The sequence below is a fragment of the Ornithodoros turicata genome, chromosome 3, assembly GCF_037126465.1.
Source record: "Ornithodoros turicata isolate Travis chromosome 3, ASM3712646v1, whole genome shotgun sequence".
NCBI lineage: Eukaryota > Metazoa > Arthropoda > Arachnida > Ixodida > Argasidae > Ornithodoros > Ornithodoros turicata.
This window is the reverse complement of record NC_088203.1, coordinates 15,675,225-15,703,026: the sequence shown is the minus strand read 5'-3', so window position 1 is coordinate 15,703,026 and position 27,802 is coordinate 15,675,225. Positions and strand designations below refer to the sequence as shown.

Here is a 27,802-nt window from a genome sequence, read left to right as displayed (position 1 = left end):
TAAGCGTCGCGCCGAAAAGTCTAGAAACAGCTCGTGCGTTTGCCAGAGAGCAGGCGATGTGTCTGTTAGCTTCTTGCCTCTTCTTCAGCACGCGCCGGGATGGGATGTACCGTTTCGTGCCTGCCCTGGATATTTCTCGAAGATGATTCGTGGCAATAGTTACGACGTTTAACGTCTCCTGACGCAGATCTTTTCCTGCAGTATCTTGCTCAAAAATTATTTTACCACACGTCTGAAAAGATCCCATTAGTGTACTAGTTCATCTCTGGTGTCTGAGGAAAGGACTGCAGTCACAAGGCGTGGTAGATTAACAAGAAATAAATCGACATCCTTTCCTGTTAATGATGTGAATTTAGCAACTTCCGTTTTGCTGTCAGTGAGCAGTCTGACGTTCGCGCCAGTTTCCCTTATAATGTCCACCAGTTTTCTCACGGACGTGTCTTTTCCTTTCGGATCGCGCACTCTATTAGCAGTGTCTACGTCCTGCATTTCCAAGAGCAGGTTTTCAAGATGCTGCTCGACTATTCGTATCTTCATGTGCAAAACATCAGGGACAATGAAGCGGGGTTCTGTAGAGAACAATGGGGGGTGCCGCACCGAGATTTTTCATGTTGCCGTACATCTACGTCTGCTTTCCACTCGCCGAATAATAACTTGTGAGTGTTTGTTTCACAAAATTGATTATCATTACACTACCTAAGAGCATCGTTAATCCAAGAGCTCATATGCATTCCATCACCGATGCCAAACAATTTAAGAAATGCTTATGGGACCATTGCGGGCGGAGGGGTGATGTGGAAATTGGAGCGATCTGCATGCCTACACTGGCGGCACTTTGCTCGGGGAAGGGATGAAGAGGGGGAGATGAAGGAGGAAGCCTCACGCGTGTGGCTGGCATGACCATTGCGCTGCATCGGCATTTTTCAATTTCCACTTTGTACGTGTTGTCATTGTTTGACCAGTTGACCAAAATGTTTCATGTACTTGTTTATTTACCTCCACGTATCTGCACATTTTTTTCATGTGGTTGTATGCTGCTATGTTAACATTATGCTACCAAATGCTAACCTCTCGTTTGCATTGCCTCAATGCCGCCAGGGGAAATAAGTCTGTAGGTCTCACAGCAAAATAACCGTCCACCTTCCGCGTACATGCTTTGAGAGCGATAAGAGCGATAATCAGCTTCTTTTGCGGGGCTTGTCGATGCCACCCGACTACTGAGGTTTCGCTCCTCTCTCTCTCTGTTTTTTTTTTTTTTTTTTTTCTGACAGCGGTTGCAGACCGGTCACTACTGCACGGCTCATGATGTACTCGTACCGGGGCATCAAGCGTGGAATTATTATTTTATCTGTATCTCGTTGAGTTGCCCGCTTCATCATGGCTTCTGCATTAACCACATGACAGACAGAAAGGCGAGGGCGATTACAGCAGCTATCAACGAAACCCGTGCACAAAAGTAACGACTGACTTATTGTGTTGTTTGATTTTAGTGGCTTTTTTTCCCTTCCATAGTTCATCCAATGAAATCATTCCTTGTTCACCAAGATATCTACTGGACCTTATACCACTGCGGTCTTGTCTTGAGTAGGAAGTACGCTAGGACGTTGCCAGAGCTTATTCGCTCTCCGCGCGTTCTTGCTATTGTTCTTGTATGCAAGAGCTTTTGTACCCGTATTTTCTGCGGCTGAGAATTCTGGGAGTCTGCGACGGGAGTACGAACAGATGGGCCTTCCTATATGTCTTCAGACTGCCTGTACGCCATAGAACGAATAATTGCTAAAACGGTATTCGATAATCTGTATGGGAATATGCAAGGAATATATTACACGTCCGTGAGAAAGCTGGTAGACATTATAAAGGGATCTGGTGCGAACGTCAGACTGCTCACAGACAGCAAAACGGAAGTTTCTAAATTCACATCATTAACAGGAAAGAATGACGATTTACTTCTTGACAATCTACCACGCCTTGCGACCCCGGTCCTCTCCTCGGACACCAGAGACGAACTAGAACAGTTATGGGATCTTTTCAGAGGTGTGGTAAAAGAATTTGAGCAAGAAACTGCAGAGAAAGATCTGCGTCAGGAGACGTTAAACGTCCTAACTATGTTTCTAGATCTGGGAAACAAATGCAAGGGGTACGGACAGGAGAGCGTGACCCCGTATATACATGTTTTTTTTTTTTTTGCATCACGCTGCGATGAGCCACATGCAGCAGCGCTGACTAGAATGACCTTCTAGCCAAGGACTAGAAAAAAAATTGTGTCTTCGAGAACCTACATCAGCATGGGATGGGCTAAAATATGTTACAGATAGAAGAAAATTCGTCTGCGCTACAGGCTAGGAGATATCAGAAACGTGACGTCACGTACTGGAAAGAGGGTGGCATCCAAGAGGAAAGAGGCCACGTATAGGTGTCGAACTCAACCAGCGCGTGTCACGCATATTAGATGTAGACTCTATGACGCGAGGTGAGCTAAGAACGGAAATCGGGAACAACGTCCAAAGATCCAGACGACGGCTAGCTCAGGCAAATGTTGCGTCACAGCTTGAGTAACGTGGTTTGAAGTGCCCCCGATTATTTTGGCTTCAACGTTAAAAGGAGGACATTGTGATCGCATATGCAGCCATGCGAAGTTTTTTCCAACATGAAGACGTCACTAACTCTTATGTGTAAATCAAATGTTCATCGTGCTTCATTCATATTTATTCAACTCATACGTACTAGCAATCGATGCTTCACAACTGACTTGTACGTGGTGCACGCTGTTGCTTATCAACTAACCAATAAACTTTTCTTTACACCTACAGATACAAAGGTGAACAAATGAAAAAAGACGCGATAGCGAACAACACAGTCCCAAGCAGTCTGCTGAAAGCGCGAGCATGTACGACGGCTGGATCAAGATAGTAAATCTTCAGAAGAAATACGCTGATAAGACAGCACGCCTGCTAGCACCCTTTCCACTGACGAAAACAAAGCCGCGTTAGCTGTATTAAGTATGGAAAATAAAAGACAGGAACGCAGCACGATATGTTCTTTTTTTCTTTTCGTTGTCTGAAATTGTGCTTATTTTGATAGATTTTGAGAGATGACGACAACAAAAAGTCGCCAGATAATCGCAAATCAAACAAAAACAACAGAAAGTCGTGATTTCTTAACTTTTTTTGTAGTTTCGAGGGGAACGACATATCTACAGTATCTAAAAAATGCAGATGACATTGACAGGGCAACGAGCATTATTGTGGTCAAAAGAGAGCAGAGTAATGTGTTATAATACAAACGGAACACGTGACCGCCTTTTACAATTGCGCTTTCCTCCCTAGAGAGGCTCCTGCGTTCGCGAGCAAGCGTGACATCCTATATAGCTGTATCATAAATTGTCTTAAGGTATTGATAAGCCCCCCCGCCCCCCCCCCCCAAAAAAAAAAAAGAAAAGTGAAGGAAAAAGGAGCGAGCGAGAAAGAAGAAACAAAACCGCAGTCTATACAAACGGTGTGTCCAGCCACTCGGAGTTGCGGAATATATGGATCGGTTTCATAGCTCAGCGTCATGCGCGTGCGTTCAGCGTCATGCGTCCTACTTCCCTCATCTTACATGCGTATCCGTAGGTTCTCTGCACTGCCGAGCCTTCAAGCCTTCATCATTTTTTTCGTCTAGACGACACCATCTACGTCACCGCGACATATCCACGCCAACATTCACTCAACTTACAGATCTATCGTGCCTCAGAATACCTTGTTTCTACAAGTAAACTGAATGTTGGTTCGTTAGGCACACTTTAGCCCGCCAATTTTAGTCAAATATTTTATTTGTGTATGTCTCAAATTTTGCGACCATGTCCAATTTTTTAATTGTTTTTTTTTGTGTGTGTGCGCTATTTCATAAATACCATTGTACATTCGGTCTTCTCGAACGGGCCTCGAATTCTTCCGGGAGTGAGTATGGAAACACATGAGGACATACAGGTTGTCCTTTGTTAGGTGCCCCAGTTGTTATTAAAAATTTATGAGAGCCCCGAACGTGCCATTTGGGCGCCTAACATACCTGGCTTCTCGGATATCTTTCCTAGCCGGTCGCATCAGTGTTCGATGGCTAACTAAAATGGTATACTTAATTAGCTTTACTAATTTTCAAAGATAAGAGATTGACCGAATGACAGCATTGAATCCCTTAGGGTTGTACATTCTCTATGACCGACACATTGGTGTCTATAATTATGAACCTATCCTCGATAAACTTGGTGTGACAACCCTAGCACCTCACCGTAGAACCTCAGATATCACATTTTCCTATGCAAAGTAGCACATGTTTCGTCTTAAGCTGTCGTTGGTCTATTTTCTGTCTTTCATTTTAGTTCTTTCTTGTGTTTTCATCCTTCCTTCATCATCTTCACATAATGTTCCACGTGCAGTGTGGTAGGGTGCGCACCTCCGCGGTGAAAAACCCCATCTCATCGTCATCATTTATTGTTGTTTTTGTTGTGCCGTTCACTCCGGCCACACCTTTATTTTATGTTTTGTTTGATTGCTCACAGTTTAGCAGACACCAACAGACTTCGTAACAGCCATAATGTACACACGTTTGCTCTTTACAACAACCTCAACGATGTTAGTTCTCCTAACAGCTGTCAAGTTTTTAGTTTTTTATGTCCTATACCCTTACCACGTGAAATAACACACAAATCTTTGCTCCTCGTATTTTTATTTCTTGTTTGTCTTCTTTATCTGCTGTAGTCTCTTCTGCGGCGTGCGATTTCCCAAACCTGTGGTTGCGCGTGGCCTTGAACGTAGGCTTCGCCGCTATGCGTTCGTGCGACGATTGAAGGCTCCTTTACAGGTTCAAAATTTCGAACCCGAATGGAACCTTCCAGATGCCACTATTCATGCCCAAAAAATTGCTCAAAAGTTTTGTCCTGGCAGAGGCAAGATGCCATTAGAGAACGAATGCAAAGCGCTGCCAGCAGAATATGTAGCACGCGCTTTTCGTTCCAGAATACACAGGCTCTATGGGAGGCGTTTTAGGTGAAGCCTGCTTTACGTTTTGTCCCTAATTCTTGGGCATGCATATCGGGGTAATTCATGCTGGGAAGAGCCATGTCGAGAAAGATCAAACCAGGACAACTGTTTCGGAGTGTTATAGCTGTCAAAAAGTCCGTCGCTGTCTAATACAAACCTTTTCTGGACCATCAATGATCTTTCTGGTATGAATTCTCCTGGTATGAACGTTGTTGCCACCAGCATAGCACGATAGGAAAGAACAAAACCCCATGTTGGCTTTTGGCCGTTGGCCATGTTGGCGCTGGTGCATCCTAGTAGAGATCAACGCACTTGATCACCTTTCAATGTTTTCGTGGTTCTGCAATGCGAGCGATGATAACTCCCCAGTTCATGTGAAAGCCAGAAAGAATGAATGTACACGCAAACCAATATCTCTTACGTCATCATCGCCAGTATGACAGGTAGCGGATGAGAGTATAATGGCTGTGTGTTGGTTCTCCCAACAGAAATTGCGTGACGCAATGAGAATGGAACAGAGGGCCTTCTACGAAATCATGTTGGTGGTACCACTTACCTCCAAGTGGATTGTATGGTCTCGAAGCGCCCTCTTCAGGTATATGCAGACCTTGTTTTACCATTTCATGCCGTATATGACGGCTGCTCTGCAAGGAGCATGTCATATTGGTATAGTACAGTGCTTTTTGCTTGTGTAAAGCCATCGCCAGACTTAGCCGTAACGTGCGATCGCGTGGCCTGCAGAGACGCCAGCGCCGCCAGGAGTTGAAGCTGGGTTCGAGACATTAGGTCCCTACGCCTAATGTAACAGGACAACTTTAAAATAAGGCACAAAACGGCCCCATAGCTTACTCAATCTTGGTTTGCTGGAAAGGGTGTTGCACTTTTTGTCTACAAATCCAAGTCTACAGGTTCCAAGTTGGCTGCAATCATTTGCTAGTTATTTAATTCGCATAACGCCGAATCGCAGTAGCAGACGAGTTCTGACTTTATATGTCTACGTAGCGAAGAAGAGAGAGGAGGCAATAAGCAAGCCTTCTGTATCTTGGTGGCGTTGATTTGGTGCCCTTCGTGCAAGCGTTACAGTGGTCCCTAAGGGGTCACTACGGAATATTTTATTTCATATTATAAATCACCTCGATGAAAGATTCGGTGCTCCAAGTATAAATGCCGTGCCAAGAATAAGCCGCAAAGCATAATGGATTCGGATATAGATGACGTCACCGAGAGTGGACCTCTCTCTAACTTCGCAACAACGCAAGGGGTCCCCGCAGTTCAACCAACTTTGAAAGCAGTCCGAGGTTGGAAGTCTATCAGCAGTTGTGGCGAGGAGACAAAAATGGGTTTTCGGACAGGAATGTTGTCAGACGCAGACAGTATCGCAATAACATGTCAAACGTCTCAAAACTAGAAATGAATTTTGGAAGTCACCAGATTTGTTTCGTATATAGTGAGGAATTACGAGTGGGATCCTATAGGTCATTATACTGACGCTGCTCATATTTTGCCCATTGTGACCGATACCGCAGCTACATAGACCATATCATCTTCCTTACTCACAACGATGCCACCGAGGGACCGTGCAAAATAAGGTTTTCGTCAAGCTACACTGTGGACAACCTCACAATCTCCAACGTGGTATGCTAACTTCATTCACATATGCTATGGACGTCATAGCGGTAGCCTTCATGATGAACGTAGCCAACACCTAGCCTTCATGCTATGCGCGTCTCCTTGTCGCCGACCTAGAAATACAGCGTCGGCAATCGGTGGCTATTTCGCTCACCACGAATATGTGGTTTTTGGTGGTAATGTTTTAAAAGTCAAGACGCTCCGTGAAACTTAGCAGTCCTGCAAACATGTCCTGTGCATATAGTGAACATGACACGTTATTTTTTTCTTTGTTAATGCTTGTTGTAGCAACTGCTAGAACCTGAGCTTGAAACTCGCAATAAATTGCCAGGTACGTGTCAAATTCAAAGGTACCATTTCGAACGCCGTTCCTTTTGTTGCAACAATGTTTTGCTACAATATAGCGGCAACGATGGATATTTCATTTTCCATGTGTGCTGCAAATCAGTCCAACATGAAATGGCAGGAAATTAAACCAAAAGTAATCTGAAGTGCTCATTTCGGTGACTTTCGGTGTATAATTGTTTTCATTCGGTGTATAATTGTTTTCAACCGCCCATGTAAAACATTTACCCGCGTACGTAAGTAGTATTGATTAATACGGCTTAATAACGGTGCCCGTATAAGAACCATGCGGCATAAGAACCGTGCGCTATAACGACATCCTTTTTCTAATCCAAGATGGCCGATTCTAAGCCAACACAATCCAGTTCTAAGCCAACACAATCCACTTGTAATCCAAGCACAAGCCAAATCCAAAGCCATCTGATTGGCCGCCATTAGCCCCGCCCACTTCACGTTGATTGGCCACCGCGCCCAACTGATCTTTGAATGGCTGACCGTAGATCCGCTCCTTTATGCTAATTAGTTGGCTTGGCTCCGCCCAGTTCACACTGAGCGGCCCGTGCTAAGCCTTGACTGATCATTGATTGGTTGACCGTAGCTCCGCCCCCCCCTTATGCTAATTACTCGGCTCTGCCCCCACTTCACACGCTGATTGGTGCATGCGTATCGCTGAGCACAGCTCCGCCCCTTTATGCTAATTAACCGGCTCCGCTGATTGGTCCATTCTAAGCCTACTGATCACTCTCCCAGCCCCCTCTGATTGGCCGCCGCCGCCGCACGCCGCTGAAACACACCGGCGCCCGCCCCGCTGCGGCCCTATCTCGGATGTTCAAACTTACCCGTGCTGATTGGTCCATTCTAAGCCTACTGATCACCCTTCCAATGTAAGCCTGCCGATTGGCCCGTTCTAAGCCCACTGACACCGGACTTTACTGGCTCCGCCCACTTCACGCTGATTGGTCCATTCTAAGCCTACCGATGGCTGGCCCCCTGATTGGTCCATGCCTACTGAACGGTGATTGGCTTACCTGTCACTCCTAAGCAGCTTCAGATAAGACACACACACACGACAATCGTTGATTTCAACCTTTATTTGGTGCAACAGCCTCCTGGTTCAGCTGTGGGTATAGGTTCAGCTGCATCAGAGATCATTGGTCTATGTGAACATCTCTCACGCTCACTCAGCTCCCTCGGTAGATTCCAACTGTTATTGGTTCATCTGACTGCGCGCGTGGCCGCTCACCCAGCTCCTTATTGGTTCTAGTTGGTCACAGCTCCCTCATAGGCTCCAACTCCGATGGGTCCATCTAACAGCAAGTTGTCACTGCTATTGATCCAATGAACTGCAAGCCACTCATTGGTCACTCACACTCATCTCTAGACGAGATAAATTTAACTGTGGAACTTTTACCATAAGATAACTTTAGCGGGGCTGGTAGGCTCCAACGGCTATTGGCCCGCGCTAACCGCATGCCTCCACCCATTGGTTCACAACGCGCATGCTCTGACGGCGCCGAAGAAGGTTCCCTACACATTTAATAGAAATTATGCTATTGGTCCAGCTGCGTCATAGGGCACGGCTGTGGCCGGCCCTGATGCTACTTACTTCGTGGCGCAACTCTTTAATGGCTCCACCCACTTCGCATTGATTGGTTCATTTTAAGCCTACTGACTTCTAAGCCAGTCCACGCTAAGCCTACTGATCACTCAACCAGCGCTCTGATTGGCCGCTACCAATTGGCCCTCGTTTTAAGTCCACTGACACCAGATGGCGCAACTCTTCACCAGCTCTGCCTACTTCATGCTGATTGGTCCATTCTAAGCCTACTGACTTCTAAGCCGAACCACGCTAAGCCTACTGATTGTCCCTTCACACCAAAGCCTACCGATGTCTGCCCCTGATTGGTCCACGTTAAGCCTACAGAACAGTGATTGGCTAGCCTGTCGCTCCTAAACCACAATGCAGCAGCTTCAGACAAGACACACACACGACAATTGTTGATTTCAACCTTTATTTGGTACAACAGGCAGCTGTGGGATGGTTCAGCTGCATCAGAGAGATCCTGGTCATCTCTTGCGCTCATTGGTCACTCAGCTCCCTCGATAGACACCATATGGCTCATCTAACTGCAAGTGCTCATTGGCCCATCTGACTACAAGCCTCTCATTGGTCACTTATGTCTAGGGCTCCCTAACGGGCTCCAACTGCTATCGGCCCATCCGCGGCTGCTCACCGGTTCACAATGAAACTTTTTCACATGCTCTACCCTACACAGACAAGAGATGGCGCCGCTTGTCTTTGCAAAGATGGACAGCTGCCATTGCATTGGTGACTCATTTCTATCCAACCGGTTCTAGAGAGCCAGCGTGCTGAACAGCTTACATGCCGCCGCCTGTTCACACAGCCACAGTTGGAAATGGGGAAAATTTTTTTTTTCAGGGTACACATCTCAAAACACGCTCTACACGAGTAAAGTTGGCTTCCCCCGGTTGCACGCGGGCGTTAGGTCAAGCCCGCCCCATGAGAACAAGCTTAGGATCGTTTAGGATGTGTGTGTGTGTGTGCTTTGCAGTTCAACCTAAAAATTGTTTCAATCAAGCAGAATGGCAAATGATGCGATGGAGCGCGTTCATTCTTGAGAACGAATTTTGTGACAGAACATAAACAAAACAAAACATTTCAATGTGCAAAAAACTCATCGTGATGCTAATCAGGGAAGCCAGCACGCGTTCGAAATAAGCAAGAAGAAGCACATGATCGAGAAAACAACGATAGTTGGTGCTGTGCAGAGAAGCTGGTTTGAGGGAAAAACAGCTTGTATGATCAATAAACCCTTGGGCCTGTTTTTATTTTAGACAGCGCGCATTCAACACGCGAAATTAAATATATCGAGCAGAATGACAATAGCATAGTGGCGCTATGTGGTGAAGCTCAAGACGCACTGACACTCCAACGCTTATTAAACAATGCTATGCACGCACGTACTGAAGCTAAAAAAGAAAAAGGCAGACTCAACCCAAGCTGAGTATGAAGAAACACACTGCTCCCCTCAGAATACCCTGTTCAAACATAGCCAGTGTACACGACACAGCTCGCAGTCCTGGAAGCACTCTTAGAAATATAAGTCCAAGGCACAACGTCGCACTATGAACGAGTTCATCTCGGAAAAAATGCGCGCTCACCTTCGCAGACGGGTCACGAGCACCATGCCGCAATATCTGAAACATGCGGCGCGTGGACAGCTCACGTGACTTTAGCCAGCCCGTGCAGTTCAACAGTGCAGTGACTTCAACATAAGAAATTAACTAAATCAAGCACAGTGATGCTATGTCGCGACTGATGCTTATTAAACAATGCTATGCACTTCATGGCCAAACTCTGCGGTGGACCCTAGCGGAAAAAAATGTTGCGTCAAGGTGATGTAAATAGGCCTTCTCCGAGAAACTGGGTCACCTCGTAAATCATGTTTTCCGAGGCCGCACGTATTAAAACCAGTGTTCACACCACGCTATGCGAAGGAAAAAAAATATCCCTATGAGCCCACCTGCTCATTGCCGAAACAAGCTTTCTCCAACCGAGAACAAAGGGTTCGCTTATGCAGTTTCCAAGAGGTTCCAAATGTCCTTCGCAGCTAACGGGCGCGCATCACGGGCGCGATTGTGTAAACAAAATCGCACCACCCTCCAAGGGCGCATTTGAGTTCCGTCGACTCTGGGTTAAGCGCACAACGAGGAAGATGAGGAAAGTTTTCAGTTCATTCGGCAGTATTTCCTGTTTTTAGGAGGGAAAATTCTGTGTTGTGTGATGGAGACGCTATATAGATAGGTGATAAGGAGAAGGATTATATAGCACGTACTCATCGACTAAGCGAGTATAGTTTGTGGAGAGCGCCACGCTATTTTAAAGTCATTTTATATCATATCCCAAACGTTCTGCGCGATCAAACGGAAAGAAGAAAACCGTTTCACGCATCACGGTGCGTGCGCGTGCTCAAACAAGTTCTGGCTATTAGTAAAAGTAGTTGTTTTGGGTTCCCAGGCGGGTGTTTCCAGCGCATCAGGCAACAACGTAAACTGCTCTGCGCGATCTAACAAGTCCCGCTCCCACGCGCGTACCATATCATAACTTGTTTCAGCGTACTCAAACAAGTTCTGGCTTTTGTGGTCGTATGATGGTGCAGATTTGTAAAACACTGAAGAGAGTCAAGGGCACACACTATGGAAATCGACGGCCGAATTAGAAAAGGTATTGCGATTTTATCCTCGCTGTCTAATCAAAAGCACTATTTTCAGCAGGGCGAACGGTCCTCGATGTTTTGACGGCGTTTTTCGGTTGGATTCCGGAAGATGCAGTACCGCGGGGTCTCTATGAAGCTTTCATCGGGAATCGATTCACCACCATCGATAGGGTAGACGATGCTGTGGACGAGATCCCACGAGTATACCACGAAATTGAGCTAGAAAAAGGAGATGCGAACCTATTCATGATATCACGCGAAGTCCTAAAGAGATACGGCTACAGAGACATCGCGGGCATAGATATTCTTCAAGCTCTTCATCTGCTGCACGTCTTAGTTTACCTCTGGAATGAATGCTGTCGTATCATGTACGAACCGGATGGCTGTCCCCTAAAGATCGAGTGAAAGTGCTGTGTAATCCTCACGTAAAATAAAGCTCTTTCGTCCGCACAAAAGATTTTTGAATGCATGAACAGACGGTTTTGAACGTCCAGTTAGAAAAGGTATTGCGATTTTATCCTCGCTGTCTAATCAAAAGCACTATTTTCAGCAAGGCGAACGGTCCTCGATGTTTTGACGGCGTTTTTCGATTGGATTCCGGAAGATGCAGTACCGCGGGGTCTCTATAAAGCTTTCATCGGGAAACGATTCACCGCCATCGACAGGGTAGACGATGCCATGGACGAGATCCTACGAGTATACCACGAAATTGAGCTAGAAAAAGGAGATGCGAACCTATTCATGATATCACGCGATCTCGGCGAAGTCCTAAAGAGATACGGCTACAGAGACATCGCGGGCATAGATATTCTTCAAGCTCTTCATCTGCTGCACGTCTTAGTTTACCTCTGGAATGAATGCTGTCGTATCATGTACGAACCGGATGGCTGTCCCCTAAAGATCGAGTGAAACAGAAGAAGAAAAGGCGTCTTTGACGAGCAACCGATTGGAGTGCGGAACAAATAAATAAATATTTTGTCAACACAGTTGTCCGTTTGTATGACTGGATAGGAAAAGCACGATATTTCTTGCATTTTTCTAAAGATATAGATTAAAAAGTTGTGCATATACTCACACATACTATACAAGATATATGATTGTGGATTAATTGCTAAAATTTATCGATCCACATTCAGGAGAAGTGGTGACTACCACACATCAGTAAGAGTTTAATCACAATTTGAACAAGTGTTGCGATTTATGATCAGTGTTGTGGAATGTGTAATTTCACAATACGCAAGCTTTAATTCGCTCACTTTGACGAGCACTCTTTCACGATGACAGAGAATTTAATCGAATGGATTGATATTTTCTATATACACTATAACATAATGCGAATTCTTTATGTCGTGGATATTAAAAGTTACGAATATTTTCCGAATGAAATTTACTTAAAACTCGAAGAAAGGGTCACCCGCGTCGACGAACCCGTTTCGGCAACACGCTCGCGTGCGGTACCGCGTTAACGCGTCGGGCGCAGAATCGCGTTCGGTTTCGGGTACGGCATTGGGAAAACGCGGCCCGGCGTGTTGCGGAAACGGGTTCGTCAACGCGGGTGACCCTTTCTTCGAGTTTTAAGTAAATTTCCATTCGGAAAATATTCGTAACTTTTAATATCCACGACATAAAGAATTCGCATTATGTTATAGTGTATATAGAAAATATCAATCCATTCGATTAAATTCTCTGTCATCCTGAAAGAGTGCTCGTCAAAGTGAGCGAATTAAAGCTTGCGTATTGTGAAATTACACATTCTACAACACTGATCATAAATCGCAACACTTGTTCAAATTGTGATTAAACTCTTACTGATGTGTGGTAGTCACTACTTCTCCTGAATGTGGATCGATAAATTTTAGCAATTAATCCACAATCATATATCTTGTATAGTATGTGTGAATATATGCACAACTTTTTAATCTATATCTTTAGAAAAATGCAAGAAATATCGTGCTTTTCCTATCCAGTCATACAAACGGACAACTGTGTTGACAAAATATTTATTTATTTGTTCCGCACTCCAATCGGTTGCTCGTCAAAGACGCCTTTTCTTCTTCTGTTTCACTCGATCTTTAGGGGACAGCCATCCGGTTCGTACATGATACGACAGCATTCATTCCAGAGGTAAACTAAGACGTGCAGCAGATGAAGAGCTTGAAGAATATCTATGCCCGCGATGTCTCTGTAGCCGTATCTCTTTAGGACTTCGCCGAGATCGCGTGATATCATGAATAGGTTCGCATCTCCTTTTTCTAGCTCAATTTCGTGGTATACTCGTAGGATCTCGTCCATGGCATCGTCTACCCTGTCGATGGCGGTGAATCGTTTCCCGATGAAAGCTTTATAGAGACCCCGCGGTACTGCATCTTCCGGAATCCAATCGAAAAACGCCGTCAAAACATCGAGGACCGTTCGCCTTGCTGAAAATAGTGCTTTTGATTAGACAGCGAGGATAAAATCGCAATACCTTTTCTAACTGGACGTTCAAAACCGTCTGTTCATGCATTCAAAAATCTTTTGTGCGGACGAAAGAGCTTTATTTTACGTGAGGATTACACAGCACTTTCACTCGATCTTTAGGGGACAGCCATCCGGTTCGTACATGATACGACAGCATTCATTCCAGAGGTAAACTAAGACGTGCAGCAGATGAAGAGCTTGAAGAATATCTATGCCCGCGATGTCCCTGTAGCCGTATCTCTTTAGGACTTCGCGTGATATCATGAATAGGTTCGCATCTCCTTTTTCTAGCTCAATTTCGTGGTATACTCGTGGGATCTCGTCCACAGCATCGTCTACCCTATCGATGGTGGTGAATCGATTCCCGATGAAAGCTTCATAGAGACCCCGCGGTACTGCATCTTCCGGAATCCAACCGAAAAACGCCGTCAAAACATCGAGGACCGTTCGCCCTGCTGAAAATAGTGCTTTTGATTAGACAGCGAGGATAAAATCGCAATACCTTTTCTAATTCGGCCGTCGATTTCCATAGTGTGTGCCCTTGACTCTCTTCAGTGTTTTACAAATCTGCACCATCATACGACCACAAAAGCCAGAACTTGTTTGAGTACGCTGAAACAAGTTTTGATATGGTACGCGCGTGGGAGCGGGACTTGTTAGATCGCGCAGAACAGTTTACGTTGTTGCCTGATGCGCTGGAAACACCCGCCTGGGAACCCAAAACAACTACTTTTACTAATAGCCAGAACTTGTTTGAGCACGCGCACGCACCGTGATGCGTGAAACGGTTTTCTTCTTTCCGTTTGATCGCGCAGAACGTTTGGGATATGATATAAAATGACTTTAAAATAGCGTGGCGCTCTCCACAAACTATACTCGCTTAGTCGATGAGTACGTGCTATATAATCCTTCTCCTTATCACCTATCTATATAGCGTCTCCATCACACAACACAGAATTTTCCCTCCTAAAAACAGGAAATACTGCCGAATGAACTGAAAACTTTCCTCATCTTCCTCGTTGTGCGCTTAACCCAGAGTCGACGGAACTCAAATGCGCCCTTGGAGGGTGGTGCGATTTTGTTTACACAATCGCGCCCGTGATGCGCGCCCGTTAGCTGCGAAGGACATTTGGAACCTCTTGGAAACTGCATAAGCGAACCCTTTGTTCTCGGTTGGAGAAAGCTTGTTTCGGCAATGAGCAGGTGGGCTCATAGGGATATTTTTTTTCCTTCGCATAGCGTGGTGTGAACACTGGTTTTAATACGTGCGGCCTCGGAAAACATGATTTACGAGGTGACCCAGTTTCTTGGAGAAGGCCTATTTACATCACCTTGACGCAACATTTTTTTCCGCTAGGGTCCACCGCAGAGTTTGGCCATGAAGTGCGTTTTGATATAAAACAGATGGCTCATCTTCAAGGTGACCCAATTTCTCGGGCTTGCAACCTTGCGGAAACGAGCGAGCACTGATATAAAAGAGATGGTCCCAACCAGAGGGGTGTGTTACGCGCCTGTGTTTCGGCTATCAAGTTTTCCGTGCGGCTGGCACGGTAAGTGGTCGGCATGCTGGGTGTGTCGGCGCATGTTGTGAGGTGTGCGCGGGCAGGCTGAAATCGTGTGAGCTGTCCACGCGGCCGTGTTTCCCTACCCTGCTGTACCGCGCCATGCGACAAGAGTCTACGTGCGTCATACCGGTGTGATGAGGTAAGCCCTTTTTCTTTTTTTGATGAGCCGGACTTGTTCATAGTGCGACGATCTTAATATTGCTGCTTCCAGTATAGAGAAGGAACGCGGAGGTGCACAGGATGTTCGGGGAGAGGGCAATCTGAAATTGTGTTTCTTCATACTCAGTTTTGGGTTGAGTGTCCGTTTTTAACATTGAGTACGTGCGAAGCTTCACTGCATAGCATTGTTTAATAAGCATCAGTCGCGACATAGCATCACTGTGCTTGATTTAGTTAATTTCTTATGTTGAAGTCACTGCACTGTTGAACTGCACGGGCTGGCTAAAGTCACGTGAGCTGTCCACGCGCCGCATGTTTCAGATATTGCGGCATGGTGCTCGTGACCCGTCTGCGAAGGTGAGCGCGCATTTTTTCCGAGATGAACTCGTTCATAGTGCGACGTTGTGCCTTGGACTTATATTTCTAAGAGTGCTTCCAGGACTGCGAGCTGTGTCGTGTACACTGGCTATGTTTGAACAGGGTATTCTGAGGGGAGCAGTGTGTTTCTTCATACTCAGCTTGGGTTGAGTCTGCCTTTTTCTTTTTTAGCTTCAGTACGTGCGTGCATAGCATTGTTTAATAAGCGTTGGGGTGTCAGTGCGTCTTGAGCTTCACCACATAGTGCCACTATGCTATTGTCATTCTGCTCGATTTATTTAATTTCGCGTGTTGAATGCGCGCTGTCTAAAATAAAAACAGGCCCAAGGGTTTATTGATCATACAAGCTGTTTTTCCCTCAAACCAGCTTCTCTGCACAGCACCAACTATCACTGTTTTCTCGATCATGTGCTTCTTCTTGCTTATTTCGAACGCGTGCTGGCTTCCCTGATTAGCATCACGATGAGTTTTTTGCACATTGAAATGTTTTGTTTTGTTTATGTTCTGTCACAAAATTCGTTCTCAAGAATGAACGCGCTCCATCGCATCATTTGCCATTCTGCTTGATTGAAACAATTTTTAGGTTGAACTGCAAAGCACACACACACACACACACATCCTAAACGATCCTAAGCTTGTTCTCATGTGGCGGGCTTGACCTAACGCCCGCGTGCAACCGGGGGAAGCCAACTTTACTCGTGTAGAGCGTGTTTTGAGATGTGTACCCTGAAAAAAAATTTTTTCCCCATTTCCAACTGTGGCTGTGTGAACAGGCGGCGGCATGTAAGCTGTTCAGCACGCTGGCTCTCTAGAACCGGTTGGATAGAAATGAGTCACCAATGCAATGGCAGCTGTCCATCTTTGCAAAGACAAGCGGCGCCATCTCTTGTCTGTGTAGGGTAGAGCATGTGAAGAAGTTTCATTGTGAACCGGTGAGCAGCCGCGGATGGGCCGATAGCAGTTGGAGCTCGTTAGGGAGCCCTAGACATAAGTGACCAATGAGAGGCTTGTAGTCAGATGGGCCAATGAGCACTTGCAGTTAGATGAGCCATATGGTGTCTATCGAGGGAGCTGAGTGACCAATGAGCGCAAGAGATGACCAGGATCTCCCTGATGCAGCTGAACCATCCCACAGCTGCCTGTTGTACCAAATAAAGGTTGAAATCAACAATTGTCCTGTGTGTGTCTTGTCTGAAGCTGCTGCATTGTGGTTTAGGAGCGACAGGCTAACCAATCACTGTTCAGTAGGCTTAACGTGGACCAATCAGGGGCAGACATCGGTAGGCTTTGGTGTGAAGGGACAATCAGTAGGCTTAGCGTGGTTCGGCTTAGAAGTCAGTAGGCTTAGAATGGACCAATCAGCATGAAGTAGGCAGAGCTGGTGAAGAGTTGCGCCATCTGGTGTCAGTGGACTTAAAACGAGGGCCAATTGGTAGCGGCCAATCAGAGCGCTGGTTGAGTGATCAGTAGGCTTAGCGTGGACTGGCTTAGAAGTCAGTAGGCTTAAAATGAACCAATCAATGCGAAGTGGGTGGAGCCATTAAAGAGTTGCGCCACGAAGTAAGTAGCATCAGGGCCGGCCACAGCCGTGCCCTATGACGCAGCTGGACCAATAGCATAATTTCTATTAAATGTGTAGGGAACCTTCTTCGGCGCCGTCAGAGCATGCGCGTTGTGAACCAATGGGTGGAGGCATGCGGTTAGCGCGGGCCAATAGCCGTTGGAGCCTACCAGCCCCCGCTAAAGTTATCTTATGGTAAAAGTTCCACAGTTAAATTTATCTCGTCTAGAGATGAGTGTGAGTGACCAATGAGTGGCTTGCAGTTCAATGGATCAATAGCAGTGACCAGTTGCTGTTAGATGGACCCATCGGAGTTGGAGCCTATGAGGGAGCTGTGACCAACTAGAACCAATAAGGAGCTGGGTGAGCGGCCACGCGCGCAGTCAGATGAACCAATAACAGTTGGAATCTACCGAGGGAGCTGAGTGAGCGTGAGAGATGTTCACATAGACCAATGATCTCTGATGCAGCTGAACCTATATCCACAGCTGAACCAGGAGGCTGTTGCACCAAATAAAGGTTGAAATCAACGATTGTCGTGTGTGTGTGTGTCGTATCTGAAGCTGCTTAGGAGCGACAGGTAAGCCAATCACCGTTCAGTAGGCTTAGCATGGACCAATCAGGGGGCCAGCCATCGGTAGGCTTAGAATGGACCAATCAGCGTGAAGTGGGCGGAGCCAGTAAAGTCCGGTGTCAGTGGGCTTAGAACGGGCCAATCGGCAGGCTTACATTGGAAGGGTGATCAGTAGGCTTAGAATGGACCAATCAGCACGGGTAAGTTTGAACATCCGAGATAGGGCCGCAGCGGGGCGGGCGCCGGTGTGTTTCAGCGGCGTGCGGCGGCGGCGGCCAATCAGAGGGGGCTGGGAGAGTGATCAGTAGGCTTAGAATGGACCAATCAGCGGAGCCAGTTAATTAGCATAAAGGGGCGGAGCTGTGCTCAGCGATACGCATGCACCAATCAGCGTGTGAAGTGGGGCAGAGCCGAGTAATTAGCATAAGGGGGGGCGGAGCTACAGTCAACCAATCAATGATCAGTCAAGGTTTCACACGGGCCGCTCAGTGTGAACTGGGCGGAGCCAAGCCAACTAATTAGCATAAAGGAGCGGATCTACGGTCAGCCATTCAAAGATCAGTTGGGCGCGGTGGCCAATCAACGTGAAGTGGGCGGGGCTAATGGCGGCCAATCAGATGGCTTTGGATTTGGCTTGTGCTTGGATTACAAGTGGATTGTGTTGGCTTAGAACTGGATTGTGTTGGCTTAGAATCGGCCATCTTGGATTAGAAAAAGGATGTCGTTATAGCGCACGGTTCTTATGCCGCATGGTTCTTATACGGGCACCGTTATTAAGCCGTATTAATCAATACTACTTACGTATATCAGTGGTTTTCGATAGATACCGAAAGCCCTACCTAGAACTAACCCAAGCAGCACACAATATCTGACCCATATTGGTCGGTCCTTGGCGATACGGGTCCAACAGTGGATCCGTTTTGCAAGGATTTTCCCCCACATTGACTTGGCAATATCGGCCCAATATTGCCAAGCTTGAGCAAATATAGGAAAATGCAGAAAATGGACGAACCCGTCTTGTACAAATGCCCAAGCAGCCCAGCATGCTTCGATGTTTAACCGTGTGAAATGCCCAATTCAATACGTCGTTAAATACGTACAACAACTTCCCGCAGATGATACACATTGTTCGGAACAGTCAACGTACGTGGCAATGGCACATGCACTGGAACTCAACAACTTTCCACCTGCTGCGAACAGCCGCCGTCATGCTTCGCGATACCAATGCCAATGGGTCGACTGAGAGTGTGGTCGTTTTAGCAAAATCACGCGTCCTACAACTAATGCGCATGCACGACACTCGGATCGGACGTTTCATTCAGGCTAAAATGTCGATGGTTCCTCTATTGACAACGGAATTACCGCTGGGTCAAGTAAAAGAAAATGTCTCTTCTGTAAGGCTAGGTGCTTTCAAGTTACTGCAGGCAGTGTAAGTTGCTGAGGCGCATGTCCGCACCCACAGGAAAGTGTTTCGCTCCTTTGTACTCAAGGTGCGAGTTGGGAATTTTTGGTTCATACACTATTGCGATCCCATTGGAGACAACTGAGGGATGTTTGTCATTGGCGGTTCCGTGGAACTGCCTGGGTCCTCCAGCAAGACGGGCGTAGCACCTGTTCTTCGTTTTTAGGACGATGCAACTTGGATCAATAAGAAGATCTAAAGAAATTATACCGGATACTGGCGCAGCCCATATTGGTCCAATATGGAGCCTGTTTGCACTTCCCATATTGGTGCCATATTGGCAGCCCATATCTATTGGTATATATTGGTATATATATATATATTGGTATATAATATTGGTAATCTTAGCTGCTTGGGAAGTTTGATCGCGGCCAGTCATACATCTGTGTTACGTCATTGTGTTACAGACGGACGCTGCGATGCTCATAAATACCCTACAGAAGTCCAATCGGAGCCTTCCTCACATGTGTTTCTCCCTAAGCATGGCTGTGTTGCAGTTCGATGTAAGTACTGATACGAGGAAGCACGACATCAGGATGGCAATGATTTAATGCCTAAGAATGACTGATTGAACGTGACATGCAGTTAGACATCAGTTCCAAGAGCGGCACTTGACCACCACAAAGATCAGGGTGCTTTGTGGGGTATTGAGACCTAATGTAATGGCGAGACCTTACTTAACATTAGCCTGAACTATAAAAGCAGCCTGCCGCTAGGGGGCTCCAAAGTTGTTTGTTTGTGTGTTTATGTGTTGAGGAGATGACAGAGGACGCGTAGGAAGAATTGCATTGTATTGATATTTGTATTCCTGTGGGTAATTCTTGTTGAGAGATTACGTGACTGCTCTTCTGCATAAGGTGACATTTACAACGTTTGAGCGTTACTTCACGTTGCTGTCACAGACATAATTTATCCACGGGTCTGGGGATCATGTGGTCTTAGTAGTTCCTCTGCAGCGGCTGCCACGTCAAGACAGCAGCGCTGGAACTAGAGGACTAGCACGAGTAGTCAAGGAGAGAGAGGTGGTGCAAAGAGATATCATGCCCCCGCACTTAGATCATATGATACGAGGCAGAACACGGGGCAGGTATCAGGATGGGAACGATTTATTGCCAAATAGCGACAGCGCGGTGACAAGCCTGGAACCTCGTTGTCCTCTTAGTTACAGCACAATCACCTTATTTTCCTCAATAAAACCTAGCTTTCCGCAGGGTACCAACGCTGATTCATACGTGGGCGATCCCTGCACAAAGATGTCGGCCGTTCCTTACGAAAGGGTCAGTATATCCTTTTATCATATGCTAGATATTCGATGGGGAAGAAGTAACCCCGGGAAGTGTAAATCCGACATGCAAAGGGAGTTTGAACTCAGTGGTAGAAGCGCACACAGAAGAACAAGGGGCGAGAGCGCTGTTCTACCACTGTGCTAGTAAGGCCCTGTTCGCATACTTCCGACGATGAATAATTCTGAACACATTCGTTTTGCTTGCCTAGGCGGCACTGTTGGTTTCGGAGCGTAGCCTTTTTACATGTTGGTAGCATCCACGGACAACAGTGGAACAACGTGGAGCAGGCTTGTAGGGCATAGCAGTCGTACCGCACCAGGACCCTATCAGCGAAAGCTCATACTTGGGTGGGTGGGGGGGACGAAGGAAGGTCTCACTTTTTTCCACGCGTGCCATGTAACCAATGACATGTCCCATTAACAGGCTTGTCCGAAGGACGTCCACGAGGACGAAGTGGTGTCTGCCTTTATGAATATGGGTAGCTACGTGCTCACATACGAGGACGAAGAAACGCTCGCTATGAAGGTAAGCTTCCACTGTACCAAGGGCAGACGAAACATAACGACGATCGAGATTAGCAGATATCATGGCCTTAACCAATCGGTTGCGACACCTCTCCCTTAACTTATGCCAGCATCATGGACGTTCCCAGGATTTTTTTCAAGGGGGAGGGCAAAGCGATTCCACAGGGGTGCAAGAGTGCAACCTTCACCCCTCCCCTCTTACCAGATCTTTTTCTGCAGGCGGACGTTGCGCACTTCGAGGTTCCTATGATGACATCTGAGAGTAATCATTACGATAGTCATTACGACCTATGACAAAAGAGCGCACTATTTTCACAAGCGACCTTCCAGGGGGTCACGACCCTCCTTGCACCCTCTCAGTACGCCCATGGCCAGGATGTGAAAGACATGGTCATTCCAAGGCGAATACCCAAACGCACCATTATTTCAAATTAAAATTTATGTAATTATAAATGTCGTGAACATTTCCAGGATAGTGTATTCTACGAGCGACGTCCCTACGGAATATTCTGCTCCTCGCGCGGCGAAAGTTCTGCCACGTTCCATACGTTGAGCATTCGCATGAGATATGGATAGGGTTCCGCGTTTCCGGTTTTTATTTTTGGGCGGATTCGGCGTATGTTTTTCGGTGTTTTTCGATGTTTTCCCTGGAGTGTACATGGTTTATCCGACAGTTATCGGCGAATAGAAATCCCAATGTAATATTTCCGCACGACGCCCATTCAAAATGGCGTTGTTCGCTCCGGTGGCGGCTAACGAAACAGTAAACTGACATTTTTCACAACCAACGTATTTTTGTATGCCTAATCAACTTCGGCAACATCAACAACTTGCAGGCAATGTGCAGCAATGTATCTCTGTCATGTCCTGGAATGTCTGTCTGTATTGGGTGTTTTTCGATTAAAACCGAATGAGGAAAAATTTAGCCGGCGTGTGTTTTTCGGTGTTTTTTGATTAAAACCGAAAATGCGGAACCCTGGGTATGGATAGTGGCACAACGCGGACATAGCAGACGACACTGGCCCTGTCGTCTGCAACGATAGATCTTGTGACTGAGTCGCAGGGTGTTCCCCAGGGTTAGCAGTGCACGAAACGACGTGACGTTGAACGCTCGCGTTCTCGTGGCAGCAGAAAGCTATGACGTTCTCCGCATCTTCCTCTCGAGTATTTCGGAAGTGCTCAATACACGGGAAGTGTGAGAACACCTGCATAACATATCCAGAAAAGTGCCGATAAAGAAAAAAGAATTGGTACAGATAGTGATTATGATACTACATCGGCGTAATTGTGAGCTTTATGATCACCGACGACCCGTGCAGATGGTCGCCCTTTCAGGCTTCTTGCCCAGAGTGTGTGTAGCTACATTTCATACGGACATGGAAGACTTCAAGGGCAACTGCAGCCACCGTCCCCAGGCGTCACGATTGCGAACCATAAGATCCAGCCTAAGTAAGACATCATTGGATGGGATCTCTGCTAGCGCAACTGATATAATCTCTCTTGCAGGCATACCGGAAAATGTAGCAAACAGACCAGGCCTGAAGAGTGAGTGGCATCTTAGTAGTGGTCTGCAGATTGTCGAGTTCGAGCGATTGTCGTGTTGTGCTCGGCAGACGTGGATGAAATGTCATTGCAATTAGTGGCAAACATGATAAGGACTGAGGTAATGCAGCGGTTGGTATAGTTAGGGTGAGTTGCTCCATGCTCAGGTCTGAGTCCAGTACGATGTAATGATGTGTCTGCATGAGTGAGGTCATGCCGGTCATGATGCAGGTGCATGGTGATATATGGTGCACCGTTGTGTGCGTAAGGCTGATTAGCATAAGACAGGTATGGTGTGCCAACTATGGTAATCCTGTCATGCATAAATTATGCTCTTATATGAGTACTGTAAAGAAATTGGATGAAATCCACCACCACAATCGGTCTGTACAGATAGACGCGCACGGCGCTAGCATACATACGTCCTCACATTATGCTGCTAGAAAAAAGAGGTGGACTAGAAGACTGCGTAGATAAACCCCAACAAGAAACCAGCGACCTTGTCTAAGCGAACAGTGAAGAGGTACTGTAATCCTTTGTTAGAGCACTGGTGATTTTTGCTGTCGGGTATACGTCCCGGCGGTCGTCGTGTAGGAAAGCGCATATGAGTATACTGGACGACTGATCATCTAAATTTCATATATTAACATATTAACTTGCTTTACGTTACTTAACGTACATAAAAATACGCACTTTGAGAAAAAGATCGCCACATTTTGATACGCAGACGAGCGGAAACCAGTACTCTACACACTTCTCAAGTGAAGGAACGACGTCACGTTCCGTGTGTCTGCCAGCTTATGCCTGGTTCACACTGTTGCATTTTAACGCGTTTGTATTGTGACAGGTTGCGTTGTGTCGCGGGGCGGGGAATGGTTGTCATGGAAACAAACTACGGCGAACCGAATAACACACGCACCGCAACAGTTGGGCTCGATCCAACTCCATGCGGTATGGATTAGCTCCGGTTACGCAGATCGCCAATGAGGGAAGGCGCACTGGAGAGCGGAGATAGACAGACGTAGAAAGAGTGGGTGCACCACTGGTCAAACACAGGAGTCTTCCGTATCAAACGCAACGCGAGCTAGTCCAGGAAACATCTATTTAATAAGTTGAGCTTTAGGTAATCAGTCATTCAGTAGTTACATACGCTTCTCGTCAAGGTGTCCACCTCAACGCATCTAGATGTAGCTCTCACAATTCTGTTACAAAAATTCTGTAAAGGATAAAAAAAAGTTATACACAACGTTGTAGTTCGCTCGGTGTAGTTAATGGCGCCAGGGTCTGCTGACCAAGTGCCGCTCACATGTCTGAACATGTCATCGCAGACCCATTGCTATGTACTCTTGGAAAGGCAAGCCGAATGACGGCAATGCATATGGGACACTGCGATATGTTGATCTTTACTGACGTGGAGTACGACGAAGCAAACCATATCGTGAGGGCTGCCCATAACCGTAAGTATGAGAAGGATACGTCGGCTGCCTTCTTTACAACGGCTTTGCATGCAGAGGAAGCCTTCGCCGGATTCATGACCTACCACGAGGGCTCTTTGCACGAGCCAGGGCGACCCAAGCGAGCAGTTGCTCTGGATGCGGGCCAACCAAAGTCTGGTGCGTACGGCAATCTGAAGAAACTGGAAGATCTTGCTCTGCACATGGCCCTCTGGCTCAACCTGACCAAATTGGACGGGCTGGCCATATTCGCCGATGTCATGTCCGAGGAAGTGCTGTTACGTCACACATTTTTCATGGAGGTATAATTGACAAAAGACATTGTATGAAATCTCACTTCCGGTGGCATGAACACGGTAATTAAAATTCGATAAGCCGTATGATGTTACGTTTTGCAAGACGTGCCGAAAGCTAGGGCAGTAAGGCAAAGAAGGGAAGGAACACTTTTTGGTCGATGAAAAGATGCTGGGAAACCCGTGCCTTTCCCGTTTCTGCTCCTGTAGCATCTTAATAGGAGGATAGATCTATCCTCCCATTAAGTCTGTCTCCTTGTGCTCATATTGCTAATACTACATCTACAAGTGCATGAACTTCCACTGCGCTGCGAAATCCGGCCTATAGTAAACCAGAAATCTGGATACTCACCAATGAAAAGACGTCCTACGGAAGCACTATCAACATTTGCCGCAATCACTGTAGTTCAATCCAATTGTATCAATGTCCAATTTGCTGACGCAAATGAGACTGCAAGTGACGGGCTGATCACCGACGAGCAGAGGTGCGTGCCGTGTTGTGTGTGTGTGTGTGTGTCGTTCGGACCTACAAGCTCTCACTTTGTGACGCCCGACGCGACGTCGAGGGCGGGCGGCGGAAATAGACGCGCATTTCCGGCGTTGGAACAGGAAGTTATTTCACGACGGCGGCGGGAGCTGCCGAGAACGATATACTGGCGACCAATAAGGTGACACAGAAAGGCCACTCCTTCTGATTTTTCGTCTGCTTTGTACGACGGAATGCCACTGTGGTGGGAACATGAAAATTGTGCGCTCTGACGGGGCGGCGGAAATGCGTCTCTACTTCAGCCGCCCGTTCACGACGTCGCGTCTGCGTCGCCAAGTGACAGCTGGCCCTGACACTGCGCGAGCTTTCGCCTCATTTTACGTTGAACAGACCCCAACCTTCTGTAGACCGTGCTTCTGCTGTGGACGTAACAACACCGCCTCCTCTTTTTTTTCTTTCCTTTTGTGTTTAGAAAATGCATTCCGCCTTCGTGCAACGCAGACGTGAAATAATTCTGATCTACGGCTCCTCGATCATCGAGGGACACAAAATGTGGCCGAGGTCACGCATCGCAACGTAAGCTTTCCATGTTAATGTTTTTTGTATTTTTTTTTAGATATGCGATTTTGCCCGTTGACAGACAACGCGGTTAGGCCGACCACGACATCTTTGACGTCATAAGTTTGCTTTTAAAGGTTGGCGATTGATCTATCGCGTTGGTGCACCGGAAGAAAAAAATGCGTGGTCGAATGAAGAACAGCACTGGCGGGACCCATGGACCTTCATAAAAGTAGACACTGATGGTGTATCTGCATGCCTCTTACTTTTGACCCACAGGAAAAGTATAGATATATGTCGGAGCCAAAGTCTCCATATTTTTCGGTTTACCATCCTACATGCCTTGAGTTCAATTTGAAGCCAAACTGTGAAGACGCTCGCAGCGCATTCTTTTTTGACGGCTTCCGGATTCGCCATAAGTAATGTAAACGCAGCCAATATTCTTCATGCGTTTTCGCGGTGTTTACATGGTCGAAGTAGCACATGCAAGGTGTATCACTGATATCTCCTACCAATTAACAACAACTCTCTGTACCTTCTTGTACGTATGTCCGCCGTAGCTGTTATATCATTTAGCTTTACAACATGGGTGTTTCACGAAAAATGAGCCTAGGTAAAAAAGAATAAGAATTGAAGAAATCATAGCACACCAATAACACTGACTGCGTAGACCAGTGGTGTGAGTGGTGAGGACTGTTCTTGTTTTGCAATTAATTAAATAAGTGAAATTAGATAATCAGTTTTTAATTATAAGGGTTAGAGTCCAACTGTCAATGAGGAGGTTTTGGCTGGCGCTATAACGACACGAAACCTGTTGACTGCAACTTTGTACCTCTAAACGTTTCATTTTTTTACGGTCTCCAAAGACTCACTTTTGGGGTTTGCGAAAACCGGACGCGGGAACTGTTAATGCCGACATGTCAATGAGAACTGCTTCTAGTCTCCGTTCGATAACCGGACGCTCCGGAGCGCTGTGATCCGTCGCTTATCGCGCGTCTGACAGGTCCCTCGTCAGTTTTTTGCAAACCCCGAGAGTTGGTCTTTGCAGCCGGGGAAAAAAAAGAAAATAAAAGAAAAGGATTCGTCGGGGGTACAAAGTTGCAATCAACGGGTTCCCAGCCGTTGTATCGCGCGCTACAAGCTTCTCATTAATATTCTGGTTGTAATCATTATAATCACAAACTTAATAATTAATTTTGAATTAATTACAAAAAGTTTAGTGCCCTCGCACTATTGGTAACACTATGCAGTCAGTCTTTATAATGTACGATGAACTATTTTTTAAGGAACTTTGTCTCATGTTTCGTGAAACACCCTGTATACCAAAAATGTCTAGACTTGAGAATGGGTAGTGAGTTGCACGTTCATGATGAAGATTTTCACCTGTTTCAGCTACGTCGACGTGCTGGTCCTCATGGTCCACCGAAATACCTGGACGAACACTCCGTGCATAATAGCGATGCCGAACACGTTTGATACGACACCCGAGTCTAAGCAGGCAGACATCTATCGGAACAGTATCCGCGGTCTGGAAACCGTCGTGTCCGTGGTACCGGCGGTGGCCGTGTCCATCCAACTGGCAGTCCGTCAGTTCCGCACGGATAAAAAATGGGTGTTGCACGAAACCTGTCTCTTCGAGACTTGGGTCTACTACGAAACGGTACTCAACGGCTGTATTGCCTTGCTCCGACTGCGTTCCTAAGTCACCTTATTTAGTAACGCCGCCCAGAGCTGAAATTACCATCGCGTAGGCCCCATGAGGTTGAAAGAACACTTAAAGAGCACAAGAGCAAAGAATTCAGTCGCTACCGCTGTGTACCAGTTGGGTAGGAAAGGAAAAGGTATACCATGTCGTCTCTCTCATCTGTGCCTTATCTTCCATCACCCCGATCCAGGCGGATGAAGACGTAATTAACGGATAGCCAAATGAAAGAAGGCACTGCTGTGCTGCTTCGCGCAACGAATATGTAAACCGACACGAAATAATAATTAGTTTTAGTATAACGCAAGCTGTCGCCTTTGCTTACGTAAGGGATAGCGTGCTGGTTCTGCGCAATGCGCAAAGCCCTACTTGTGTCTAGCATGCGCGCAGAACCACCAACGCGATCAGCTACGTAGGCAAAGGCGACAGCGTACGTTATACTAAAACTCACTAGGTACTCGAAAAATCTATCTGTCGGCCCGGGTCTTGTTCTAGAATATTTTTCGCTGAAGGTCTTTGGTAAAACAGAGGTTGCGAAAGAGTCGCTCAATGCTCAGTTCATCACCG

At 46.5% G+C, this 27,802-nt stretch overlaps 1 protein-coding gene across 3 annotated transcripts in view; it reads left to right on the top strand.

Moving 5' to 3' along the window:
• The window catches only part of LOC135388198 (uncharacterized), a 113,859-nt gene that overhangs the window by 58,878 nt on the left and 27,179 nt on the right, over positions 1–27,802 (top strand). For all 3 annotated transcript variants that reach the window (XM_064617589.1, XM_064617588.1, XM_064617590.1), the window contains exons 61-71: positions 5,507–5,613; positions 6,545–6,653; positions 19,797–19,892; positions 20,601–20,666; positions 21,099–21,200; positions 22,519–22,648; positions 22,706–22,744; positions 24,070–24,198; positions 24,253–24,497; positions 25,448–25,551; positions 26,926–27,193. In XM_064617589.1, the coding sequence (XP_064473659.1) occupies positions 5,507–5,613; positions 6,545–6,653; positions 19,797–19,892; positions 20,601–20,666; positions 21,099–21,200; positions 22,519–22,648; positions 22,706–22,744; positions 24,070–24,198; positions 24,253–24,497; positions 25,448–25,551; positions 26,926–27,193 (1,395 nt within the window). The remainder of the gene's footprint in view (positions 1–5,506; positions 5,614–6,544; positions 6,654–19,796; positions 19,893–20,600; positions 20,667–21,098; positions 21,201–22,518; positions 22,649–22,705; positions 22,745–24,069; positions 24,199–24,252; positions 24,498–25,447; positions 25,552–26,925; positions 27,194–27,802) is intronic.